General features: G+C 32.2%; 1 protein-coding gene across 10 annotated transcripts in view; it reads right to left on the bottom strand.

Annotated features, from left to right (window-relative positions):
• BRCA2 (BRCA2 DNA repair associated) overlaps positions 1-13,047 on the bottom strand; it is a 55,036-nt gene that overhangs the window by 17,677 nt on the left and 24,312 nt on the right. For 9 of the 10 annotated variants that reach the window (XM_081951776.1, XM_081951775.1, XM_081951779.1 and 6 more), the window contains exons 9-15: positions 12,900-13,014; positions 11,286-12,314; positions 5,683-10,275; positions 4,676-4,771; positions 2,796-2,865; positions 1,836-2,224; positions 826-1,019 (exon numbers count right to left, since the gene is read on the bottom strand). In XM_081951776.1, coding sequence (XP_081807902.1) covers positions 826-1,019; positions 1,836-2,224; positions 2,796-2,865; positions 4,676-4,771; positions 5,683-10,275; positions 11,286-12,314; positions 12,900-13,014 — 6,486 coding nt within the window. The remainder of the gene's footprint in view (positions 1-825; positions 1,020-1,835; positions 2,225-2,795; positions 2,866-4,675; positions 4,772-5,682; positions 10,276-11,285; positions 12,315-12,899; positions 13,015-13,047) is intronic. The other variant, XM_081951771.1, reaches the window with a different exon arrangement.

Genomic DNA, 13,047 nt, shown 5'->3' with positions numbered 1-13,047 from the left:
CAAAATTAAGGGAGAAAATAATGGAAATATATATGGCATTCTATGTACAAAATGGTGCTGAAGATAGCATAATGTACCATAAAATAAGTTAAAACTAATTAAAAAAAAAACAATAACCAACTATGTTGTTGGAACCGGACATATAATTCTCTATATAATTCTATAATAAATGTTTCAATTCGTATAGACTTGAAATAAGACAAATAAGGTGTGTGTAGTTTTGTTACAGATTGCTGCTTAATTACAATTGTAATTACAATTCAAGTGCAATGTATTTTGTGCACTAATTTAGCTTCTGTGAGGAGCACTTATGAAGAAACAATAAAAAGCCAAAGAAATCTGTATTTTGGTGGGTTTTTGTATTGTCACTAAATCTGTGCTATTTTAATTTTGATATATCACCATCACTAAAATTAGTATCTTTGTTTACAAAGAATGAGAAATATACCCACAGAGACATTCGAAATTAATCTGTAGCTATCATCTATGGCAGTTATTGATCAATGGCTATAATAAGTGTTATGTGAATAATTGTGTTCTTACATTATGTGCAAACATCCAATCAAACTATAAAGTCTCCTATCAACTGGACTGGACAAAATGAGAGGTTTTTTTCAGCTTCAGCACACAATAACCTATTATAGTATACCACCTTTAAACCATGAAAAAACTTGTATTTTCTAAAACAAGTTACCAAAGTTTCCAGACAAGATGAAATGCAAAATTTTAGTTTATAGACTCAATATCTTAAGATTTCAAAGAGGTTGTATATGCACAGACAGGATAATTTTTAATTGTAAGCCTTTTAAAAGATACTGTGCTTACCTGTTCACTGGAATAAAAGTTAGGCAATTTCTCTTTGACTGCAGCTTTTAAGGGAATTCTGCAAAGACCAGAAGATCTTTTTACAAGGTACAAGCTGCCTGGTTGTGGATGAATTATTTGATCTTGTTTCTTTGTAATTCTCATTTGTTGTAAATTTCTGGCATACTGAAGATATGTTGTCATTTTTGTTATGTCTGCCAAAGTATTAATGAAATCATAGCTATTTTAATTTAAATCAGAAAGTTCAAACTTGCCTAAGGTAGCAACACTGAATTCTATTTAGTGCAGATCACTTACGGAATATCTATGAACAATTTATAAGAGACATATTGCCCTTATTTCAGCACCAACAGTGTTAGTGAATAAACTATTTATGTAATTTTTACATATCTGAGTTACTTTTGTAATAATGCATATGTTTTTTAAAAATCCATGGTAAAAAGATCCTTAATAGGAGAGATATACTTGAATAGTATTATAAATTTTCAAAGAGTAAATAAAATTGTATATAACTGAATTTCCCCAGTCTAAAGATGGCATTATATAAAATTAGCAAAATAAATTATAATATTGTCAAGTCATAACAAATCATAACATTTGTGAATTTGCTATCTATAACTTTTGTGTATTTTCATAACTAGAAGTCTAATTGTTATTTTGTATACGGAAGATATCCAATTAGATTATAGACAGCATTCTTTCTATATTTGTTTCTTAAATGGTATTTTTTGTTATAATAAAAGTTTTAGACAATATCTCTGACCTGGCAATAATTAGTAAGTAGGAAAAAATGAAATTGTTCAGCTTAAACATTGATCTTTAAAACAAAATTAAAGTACATGATATTAAAGATATTAGGTGGGGATAAAACAGATCTCATATCTAACTTTCAAAGGTCTGCAACATAGAATATGTTCAACTGTATATTGAATTTTTATAGAAATTGTTATGATCATAATAAACATTACATACATGCCAAAATAAAAACAAGAATGAGGTATCAAATGTACCTTGAACTATTTTATTACATCCAGAATCCAAAGCTGATATTCGTGCAAAATTATCTTTTTCTGATTCAATGAAGGTTTTGTTAATTTCTTTTGTGTTATGTTCTTCCATTCTGTTGATACTTTTGCAAATGAATGAGGAATGGTCTTTGACATTACTTATTTCACCTTCTGAAGTTCTTGATTTTATTTTAAAAGGAGGCACAAAGATCTTGGTAGTTTTTTTCCCTGAATAATGATTGTGTGTTTTGTTTTCCTCATTTAAGATTATTCCAAACTGAGCCAATGACCTCACTGAAGATTGCTCTGAAAAACTACTGGACTTAGATCCTTTCATAACTTGTGGAAAACTAAAATTTGGATTCAATATTTCTTGTCGCTCATTTGCAGAACTGAAGGAATAAAAACATTTTTATAAGAATCTGAATGGAAGACTAACAAGAATTCTTTTTATGTTTCCTCTAGGAAAGTCACTCAGTTAAGCTGCCATGTATTACACACATTCTTAATTTACTGGTAATTTACTTATATTACTACTGAATAATAATTTAGTAGTTTCCAGAATGCAATTTTAAAAATAATACTGCTGTGCATTGTCCAATTTCCTTAGTTGAGATGAGTGGCTACATGATTATTAAATGAAATGAAAACCAAAGATATTTGCTACCTTATTTATATTTTTGTGGCTTTATTATGTTTTTTTGATGGTTTACAAATTACATATTATATACTTAGAATAAAATTCAGTAAATCAAATGGAACTATGCCCCTTGAATCACTTTTTCTATACTTTTCTACACTGATTTTGTTACTATGATCTAGAAAATTCAATCTAGTCAGCTAAGATTTTTCCAAAACTCTCAACTACTGCTTTAGACCATTGGGCAAAGTTTTGGACAAAGTATAAATAACTTACATTAAGGAAAAATTAAACCTAAAATGAAATGACGGTCTAACTCTTACCTAAATGAGCCACAGATGACAGGTTTTAAAGAGATCTTGTTGGATATTATTTTTCTGTCATTTATTATACCTAAATAAAAATAAGTTCTATGAATCAAGTGACATTTAAAAGAATATGGATTTCTATGTTTATGATAAAAATTAGTTTTAGCTGAGTTTTAAAAAATTATCTCATGAACATTTTTGGAAGAATTAATTGAGTTTGTACTAATTTGAATAACATGTCAAATATTATATAACTTAATCACCACTATGCCGTCTGCAAATAACTGGATGTAGAATAACTGGTATGTGGATGTAGAATTGCTTTCCATCAGCTTCTATTTATTGAGAAGCTTTTAGATAGGTGAGAATAAATGGAAAACAATTATAGGCTATTATTCTACAAGCAATAGCAAGATCCTTGGGGTTCCTAAGATAAGTTACTCTATGCCTGACATAATTGTAAAAAACTTTTAGACAAGTGAACATGGTTGTAGTTTTTTTTATTATGCCCTCTCTGGCACAATTTTAAAATGAATCTGAATCACTGCTCGCATATCTGTATTAAAAATTGCATTTATTGCTATGGGAAAATGGCTTTTCTCAGAGGTCTGGAATATAGCTTGTTCTTATATGCAAAGGATATATTTGATCACCAAAGAAAAGAAAATACCTCTTCTCTTGTCTATATATGAAAAGTGTTCATCTGCCAAAGCTCTGTGATAGTGTAATAATATAATATGGAAATACTATTACCACCACAAAGATCACTCAATTTTGAATCAGTTGGAGTTTCTGAATGGATTTCAAAGTCTGCCTCACATAAAGTAAATTACAGTAATCAAGCCGATAAGTAATAAAATCATAAATATCTATATCAGCATATCCTACGCCAGAAAAGGTCACAAACTATACCAGCCAGAACTAGACAAAGTGCTCTTGGCCATGTTTTACACCTGCTCTTCAAGCAGCAGACCCTCAGATTGCATATTATTTCTCTCTGGGAGACCACAATCCCACCAACATTGAAATTCCTAATAAAATAGGAAATAAGTGATTCCAAAGAATATATTTATTACTGCTCAAATGTTCTGATAACTACATTGTATTTATTACTGCAGATTACAGAACGTATTATCAAGCAACAACTCCAAGTCTTGGGGGGTGGAGTGGTGAGTTATGCGGGAAACTCTTAACAGCCTTTAGTTCTCCACTGTTAATCAGAGATAAGATCCTGCTTCTGAAGTTGGGCTTTGGGAAATAGTTGTGACTGCTGCAATTGTACTAACTTCTTTTCTCCATAGCAGTTTCCCTAACCAGGCCTGTGGACAAACTGATGATGTTTTCTCAGATTTATGTAATCGGGAGACTTCAATTTGTTATTGCTCAAATTATGAGGTTGTTTGGGATTTCACAGCTACCATGACAACTGTAATCCTTGGTCTGATTCATTTCATAGAGGTCACACAATGTTTGTTTTTTTAATCTTAGAGCGTTTATTATGTTATCTGAAGGATATTAACATCTGTCACCTGCTATAGTTAGATTATTCTCAAGCTGGACTGCAATTTTCTGGTACTATTCCCTATTCCTAGCTGGGCCCCTGAATAGTCTGCCCATATGCCTAATGGACTGTTAGTTTTCAGAGCATTTGGGGTTTTAAGGTTAAGGTTAAGATGGAAAGTTCAATTAAGGCTTTAGTCATCACTTGGAATGAGCAGGTAACAACAACCCTGGATCAATCTTCACTTTTTTACACCGTAGTCCCTCGCTCAATCTCCAAAACAAGAAAAATATGCAGGCATTATAAAGCACACAAGAAAAGAAATGGAGTACCAATGAAGAAAATATGTATGCATCTTTGAGATGACTTACATAGACTGAAAAACAAAAATTACCATATGGAGAACTTCTTGAAGATTTGAAAGGTGATCTACTGGATTTTTCGGATTGTTCAAATTCAGGAAGAAGTTTTCTTTTAATAGGAGGTTGTCCTGAAAAAGGTATGTCACTGAACATTTCAAAATGCATATTCAATAAATACAATTTTCTATAGAATATCTATTTAATTTATTAAATTATTTATTAAATCATGTTTTATGTAGATAGCAGGGATTTCTTTTGAAAACATGAGGCTTATTGTATTCATATTTTAGACTGATACTGTATATTATGTATTTTTATACTAGACAGGTAAATATTATTTTTTGAAATATTTGTAAATATTTCAAAATATTCTAATTAAGTTCTAATTAACTCAGCTCCTGATGACTAGGGAGATACAACCTTCCATGTTTTTCCCAGACATAGAGCAGTGATTTGCCACTGGGTTTTTAAAAAATGTTTTTCAGTTTCCCAGACGGGCCTACAATCTTGGCATTTGCTATCAGAAATGTCAGACTAAAAAGTCAAAAAACCAGGAAGCAAGAGAGGTAAAAAAAATCCATACAATTGTTAAAAATGGCAGATGTAGTCACCAGAACCTGAATCATGGAGGAATATGAGAACTTTACACCACATATTCACAATTCTTCACATGAACATTTCTCATTATTCAAGAAAAATGTAGAATGGCTAAAGAAAAAGGGTTGAGTTATTTGTAAAGGACAGCTGCCAACTTTTTTCAGGATATTTTTCCTTCAATGTGAGACTTGCTAATAGGATAAAAGCTGTAGAATATTTATAAGAACAACTATTATTGCTATTACTCTACTCTTCTATCAATCTTCACTAAAACTCAAGTGAATGCTACACTGGCAACTCTTTGGCAATATAAATTTGAGACTGTGAAATAAGATTTTTCTTCACTGAAATCAATAATTGTGTAAAACACCAATCTGAGTTATTGGCAGTGCGCAGTATCTTAAATGAATTTTAAGGTTGAAGAAAGCAAAAAAGTACTTACCAAATGTGTTTTCTTTTTCCAGATGTCTTTTCCCGCTTCTTGTACGTAACAGAGAATTATTAGCTGTCAAGATAGATTTTTGAATGTTTCTTTGTACTTCTGAATCAGTTAAATCGTCATCATCTATGAAAGCTTTTGCACTTTCTGAAGCTTCTACATCTGAGTAATTATCTGGAGTTTGGGAATAAGCAGGACAAAAACAATCCGGATTCCTTTCTGTTGCATATTTAGTACTGACTTTGCTTTGGCATGGTTGTGTTATCTTCAAAGGTTCAGTTAATTCTTTTGAACATGAAAACCTTCTTTTGAATTCTGCTGGTTGCTTGTATTTCTCAGTTGAAGTGATGCACATAGGTATTTCAATATTTAGCAAGGATTTAAAAGTTTTGTTTTCATTCAGATTCTCTCTGGTTTTGCATTTCTCCTTCGATTTAGATGACGAATTAGCTTCATGCTCCTGTTCAACTTTTGTAATGGGAGTTTTTATTGGAGAATTATGAGTTTGGTTTAAACTTTCATCAACAAAGAAATCACTTGCATTAATGATATCAAATTCTTTTAAAAGTCCCATAACATTTTGAAGAGATTTGTGAGAAATCTGCACCTGTTTTCCACATGCTGTATTAAAATCACATGGAATGTCTGAATGTTCTACATTTGGATTTTCCCCCCTTTGGGATATATGTAATTTATTTTCTCTGGGAAATATTTTTTTTCTGATAGAATTCACTGTGTTACAATCATAATTGCAATCTGGGTCAGAATTCTGATAACCAGATAAATCAGATTCAATTTCAGAAAAAAGTAAGCTTGCTTTCTTTAGTGATTCTTTAGATAACTGAACAGGCTTACCACTTGCTGTGCTAAAAAAACCACAGTTGTCAGTAGAAAAGTCTGATTTGCATTTCTTTTTGTCGGAAGTTTGGGTATCAGAACACATATGCATTTCAATAAAATCATCTGAAGCTTTACAATTTAATTCAGGAACAATTTCCATTGATTTGGGTATAACACATGATAATGCTTGGGAGCTTTCACAGAATTTTTTGGTTACAGGAAACTGGGACAGGCCTGAATATTCTGTTGGAATCTTCTCTACACTCAAATAGCTGGAAGCAGTACAGTCCCTGCTACCAAAAGCATCAGAAGAACTTCCAAAGGTGTTACCTTTATTTGTTTCAGACTGAGATTCTAAGTTATTGAGGTTTTTATGAAGAATGTGTTGGGCATTTTTTAATGCTTTCTGAGAAACATTAACACTTTTACCACTTGCTGTTGTAAAGCTAAATGCAGCTGGTCTAGCTTTCAACTGTTTTGAAGGGGAGTCTTTTTCTCCATTAGTTGATGATTTCTCTAAGGTACTAATATCCAAGAAACGCGAGCTACACTTTGGTGTCATCCAATTTTCATTTTGACAGGTTTCTCCAGATATGTTGACTTTAGTTCCTGCATTAACATCTGACTCAGATGCATTCATGTTCTTCACTGTATGTATCTCATTACAGCTGAAATTGTCATCTGAAACAAAATTCTGATGACCTGATAAATTAGGTTCAATTTCAGAAAAAAATTGTCTTGCTTTATTCAGCGATTCTTTAGATAACTGAACAGGTTTGCCACTTGCTGTGCTAAAAAACATACATTTATCGGTAGAAAAATCTGATATGCAGTTTCCTTTGGTGGAAACCCTGGTATTAAAACACTTGCCCATTTCAAAACTTTCATCTGAAGTTTCACGATTTGTTTCAGTGACAGTGTCTAATAACATGGGCATAGCACATGGTAATGTTTGGACAGTTCTACATAATTCTTTGGTTGTAGGAAACTGGGATACATCAAAATATGCCATCGGCATCTTCTCTACATTCAGGTAACCAGAAGTAATGCAGTTTTTCCTGCCAAAACCATCCAAAGAACTTCCCAACGTATTACATTTATTTGTTTCAGAGTGAGATTTCAAGTTATTGTAGTTTTTATGAAGAAATTGTTGGGCATTTTTTAATGCCTGTGGAGAAACTTTAACAATGTTATCACTTGCAGTTTTGAAACTGAATGTGGGTGGCTTAACTTTTGATTGTGTTGAAGTTGAGGTTCTCTCTTCATTAGTTGGATATTTCTGTAAGGTGCCAGTATCCAATAAATGTAAATCACATTTTGATGTCATCCAATCTTGATTTTTATATGCTTCTTTCAAAATACTGATTTTTTTTCCTCCATGAAAATATGATTCAGATGCATTTATGTTCAAGGTCAGTCCTTTAAAGATCAGTCCACTCTTAAAACCCTGTTTAACCATGTTTGACAGCACTCCCAAAGAATCTTCAAAATTATCTTTAGAATGTCCAATTTCTCTACATTTTTCACCTCCTTCTCCAAATTTAAAATTCTTTTTAACTGAATCTTCAACACTAAGTTTTATAAGACTACCAGTATTGCTCATATTTCCAAAAAAGAGAGCTTCTTCTGAAAGAAGATGCCTAGCTTTAAGTAAAGATTTGTCAGTAAATGTAATTTGCTTACCACTAGCTGTATGAAAACCACCAGTTTGCTTTTCCCTGTTTTCAGAGACATTCTTATGGTTGCACCCAAAAAAGATTTCAGTCTGACTTAATTCTGTACTCTCATTCATAGAAGGGATAACTTCTTTAGGTCTAGCATTTGTCTTGCTTTTGCAGTATGACATATTATTTATCTCTTCCTGTATATCAGAACCTGTCAACAAAGTAAGTCTCTTACTTTTTTCTGCAAATGTATTCCCATCAGTAACAGTGTGAATGCTCTGTAGAAAATATTGTTTTTCGGGCTTACTTACTTTTTCCTCTTGTTCTGAAATAAAGCTTTCTTTTGCATCTGCATCATTCCAAGTATTATTTTTTTCAGTTTTAGCAACTTCAACTAAGCATGTTAGATCAGACAAAGTTTCTGGGCAATTATTGTTACAGCAAGTTTTACCACAATTTACAAAATGTACGGATAAAGCATTTTGATTTTTAGTGGATAACAATTCATTTTCTGATATTTGTACAGAATATTTTTGAATAATTTTCAAGTTTACTTCTGTGGTGCTAGTAATCTGGACAACACTATCTTTATGGCAGTCCACATCTTTTAACTTATTTTCTGTATCTTCTTTTACAAAAGCAATTGTTGAATCTTTTGTGGTACCTTGTAATATATATTCAGCATTTCGTTTTTTGGCTTTCTGAGGCCAATCAAGATCTATTTCTTTCATAGGCATATGCCAACTACTGCATTTGTTTGAACCATCCATTTTTATTTTATAGGAGTTCAATATTTCACCCATTCCATTCTTATTGCTGGCTAATTCTGTACCTCTTCTTGTAATCTCATCTTTGTTCTTAACTGAACTATGATTTCCCAGGTCAGACTGTAAAGGATCTGAAATAACTGGAACAAAACCATTATTTTCTTTTCTGTTTGATTCCAGCAATATAATCTGGTTGTTGCTTTGCCTGTCAGTATTACGTTCCCCAGTATCTATATGCTTAGAGGATGACTGATTATCACCTGGATCATCCACAAATCCCATATCTTTACAATTCTTAGAATTGAAACATTTTTTATCAAAACATCTAGTCTCGTTAGTGTTATTGTACATCATAGTCTTGTGTTTTCTAAACTGGGTAAATTCAAATTGACTGTCTGTTTCTTCCAATATATTAGAAAGTTCAGTAATTTCAGCTACTTGGCTTGCGGTTAAATTGTGTTTTTCTTGAGGGTGCTGATTTTTAAGTACATTTTGAACAGACTTATTGCCATATTCAGGAAAGCCAATTTTCGTATCATCTGAGTGAATAAAATTTACCACAGAATCAGAAACATATGAATTCAGTTCATTTTGTCTAACTGAAAAATTTTCAGCATTTTCCTGTTTATTTTGTCTTGAAATAGCACTCTTTTCTTCATTCTGAAAGTCTTCAAGAAGTTGATCTTCTATATCCTTGAACAGTAATTTGCCTTTTCTGATTTTATCATCAGATAGCACTATCTGTTTATCAGATGCAGTCTTAAAACCTTTCTGGATTTTCCTATGACAAAGACATTCTAACTCTCTCTGCTTATCACCAGGTGCGCCTTCTTTTAAACTTAGTAATGGAGACAGTTTTGTATCCATTTCTTGCTCCAATAGCATAGTTTTAGATTTTGATGCTTCCGTTGAATGAATACCACTGTCCACAACTTGTGCCGTTAATTCCAAGGTTACTTGTTTATTTTCTGTTTCTGATACTTGCACTGGCACTGTACATGCTTCAATAAGTGCTTCTTGGGATGAACTATAATTTGTGAAATCAGTCTTTCTATTCACTGAAGTATTGCTGTGACAGATTTCATGGAATCCTTTCTCAGTTACCTCTGTCTGATAATTAGCAGTAAGATCTCTGGAAAACATTACAGCTTCTTTCTTCATATTATTTTTTAGAAGTAGTGCTGAACTATCACTAGTGTTATGATCAATATTTGACTTTTTACTACCTTTAGTTTCATATAACATGTTAATAGATGTATAGCATTTTTCAGAATCTATTTGTTTTCTTTCTTTTGTGGAATTATCATCAGCAGTTTCAATTTGTCCTGTAAGAAGTTGAATTACAACAGAGATGTGAGTTAAAATGGTATCAATATAAATATATTCTAAACTTCTGTAGTATAATATTGCACTAAAGTACTGTATTCTTCGGAGTGTAAGATGCACCTTTTTCCCCTCAAAAAAGAGGCTGAAAATCTGGGTACGTTTTATACACTGAATACAGCATTTTTTGCCTCCCAAAACCCTGCCCCCTTCACCAAAATGGCTGTGCATAGCTTGTAGGAGGCTTTCAGAGAGCTCCTGGGGGCTGGGGAGGGCAGAAATAAGCAAAAAACAAGCCGTTTTTTGCTCAATTTTGCCTCCCCCTCCAGGGGCACTCTACAAGCCTCCTAAGGGCTATTCATGCCCTTTTTTGAAAAAAAAACCTGTGCCTGTTTTTGGGAGGTTTGCGGAGTGCAAAAATTTTGTTTTTTAATTTGCCTCTTCAAAACCTTGGTGCGTCATATACTCCGAAAAATACAGTATTTTTTTTCAGGATGTCAGCTGAGAAGCCACAACTTTTGCTTTATATCTGAATTGTAAATTTTTACTGGATATCTGAAAAACCATTATGTATTAAAACATTTTTATGCATTTATATTTACAGAGAGAATTCATTTATTTTTAAGGTATGTTATTTTTACTTACACTGACCAGCAGGAGGCAGTATATGATCAATTTCATTCTATCTGAAATTGTCAATTGTCAATTACTAAGACCCCATACAAAGCTCTGTGGGCTGTGTATACCTGATAAGTCTCAAATAGAACAAAACAGGCCTCCCCCTAGTCAGTATCTGAAATTCCAGTATTTTTCTGTTTGTATAATTAACCACTTACTTATTTTATCTATCTGAAAATTCCTTCAGCAACATTTAATTAACATATTATACAGTATATTTTAGTAGACTTTTTCATTGCAGTAACAGAAGTCCCAACAATGAACTGAGATATATATGGAATTTTAAGACTTAAATTTTAGAAATTAATACACAAAAGCAATATAAATATTGTACCTTCATTCTTGATTGGGATTTCAGAAAGTTCAGAGGTACCAGTTTCTAAATTTGTACACACTGGCACAAAACAAGTAAGAGATCCATCTCTCTGGGTGGTTCCTTCTTCCCGCTGAACTAGAGAATTGTTTAGAGCATATATGAATTTTTTGGGTCGCCTTTTCAACTTGGAAAGTGAGCTAATATTTTTCAAGCTTGATTTTGTGTGTTGTTTGCCATCACTAGCAGCTTGATTTGAAATATGATGGCCTGAACAACTTTTATCTTTCCTTGAGGAATCAGAGTGAATACTTTGGACTTCTGAGGATTCTGTTAAAGTTCTGCTCATTAAGAAATAATTATTCTTTGAAAAATTTACAGAAGAAAACTCCTCATCCTCAGCATGTTTCAATGACACCGAATCATTCTTAATCAATAAAGGTGAGTTTTCGGAAATGGATAACTTTTCTGGAGAACTCATCTTACCACCTTGTATTAGACATGATGTGTTTAACATAGATGATTTTAATATTTTAGGACTACTGCAATTTTTTTCAATAGATGATGGACTACCTGAAGAAGTTTTCTTGACCTGTAAGGTAGAAGATGAACTAATGCTCTTCATGAACTTTTTTTCAAGCTGCGTTATTTCAAGACCAGACAAGTCCAACTGAGACCACGGACAAAGCAAAGATGATGTCATATTCTCCTTTCTGTTCACTGCATTCTGTATTTTTGGGACATTAGTATTCAAGTTACATTTAGAAGATTTTAACTTTCTTTCAAATTTTGTTTCATTAGAAGCCTTAATCATTTCATGTTCTTTTTCAAGTTCATCATGATTCTTTTCATAAAAAAGAGCTTTTTTATTCTCCTCAACTGAGTTAATTTTTTTAAGAAAAACTCTGCTGCTGGCAACGTTCAGAGAAAAATCATTTGTTCCACCATGATTATCTTCATCATTTGGTACATTTAATGGCTTTTGGTATCCATGTAGCTCAACAGGAAATGCATTCTTATCAAAAGATTCATTTAAAAAACTTTCAAGAGCTGTAAATAATTGCAAAACAACATCATCAGAAGTAAAATTCCACTACAGAAATTTGGTAACAAAAATGATATGAGAATTCAATTATAAAATCTAGGTAAAGGCTTAGGAAATATTAAAATACTTATTTGTACATGAAAATCCAATGTCCATTTGAAACTATCTGTCTGTAATGGAATGTGGGAATAATCTTAGGAAATAGGGCAACAAGGCACAGCCAAGGAAACAGAAAAACAAATTATTCTGCAGCAGGAATGTGGGTGGGGCAAGAGGTTCAGAAATACTTTCAGATTTGCAAGAGTTTGTTAATGTAACTTTGCAACAAAACAACAAAGCAGAATTAGTTCATCTGGTTGTGGTATGTCTGGTCTACCTAGTAAAGCCAACACTATCCAAAATATTATCAATTATGTTTCATTTAATTATTAGACAAAAATAAACAATTACTAGACAACAAATAAACAAAAATAAACAAATTTGTATCCTAAACAAATATTTTGGCAACTATTTGTTTAATAAATATAATTCTTAAAGGAAAAGAAGCAAACTAAGAGTTAAGAACCACTAATAAGGAAAAAAATGCTCACTGTGGATTTTGTTGTCCATTTCTGCACGTGAAATTTCAATTCCTGATGAAGATTGCCTACTAATATTATTGCTCTTGAGACTTTTCCCATGTTTGGAAAAAAGGCCACACATGATCTAAAAATCAAAGCAATGAAAATTTAATTTATA

Source organism: Natrix helvetica (genome assembly GCF_964273705.1).
Source record: "Natrix helvetica genome assembly, chromosome: 4".
NCBI classification, from domain to species: domain Eukaryota; kingdom Metazoa; phylum Chordata; class Lepidosauria; order Squamata; family Natricidae; genus Natrix; species Natrix helvetica.
The sequence above is the reverse complement of the archived record's forward strand: the minus strand, read 5'-3'. Positions and strand labels throughout refer to the sequence as shown.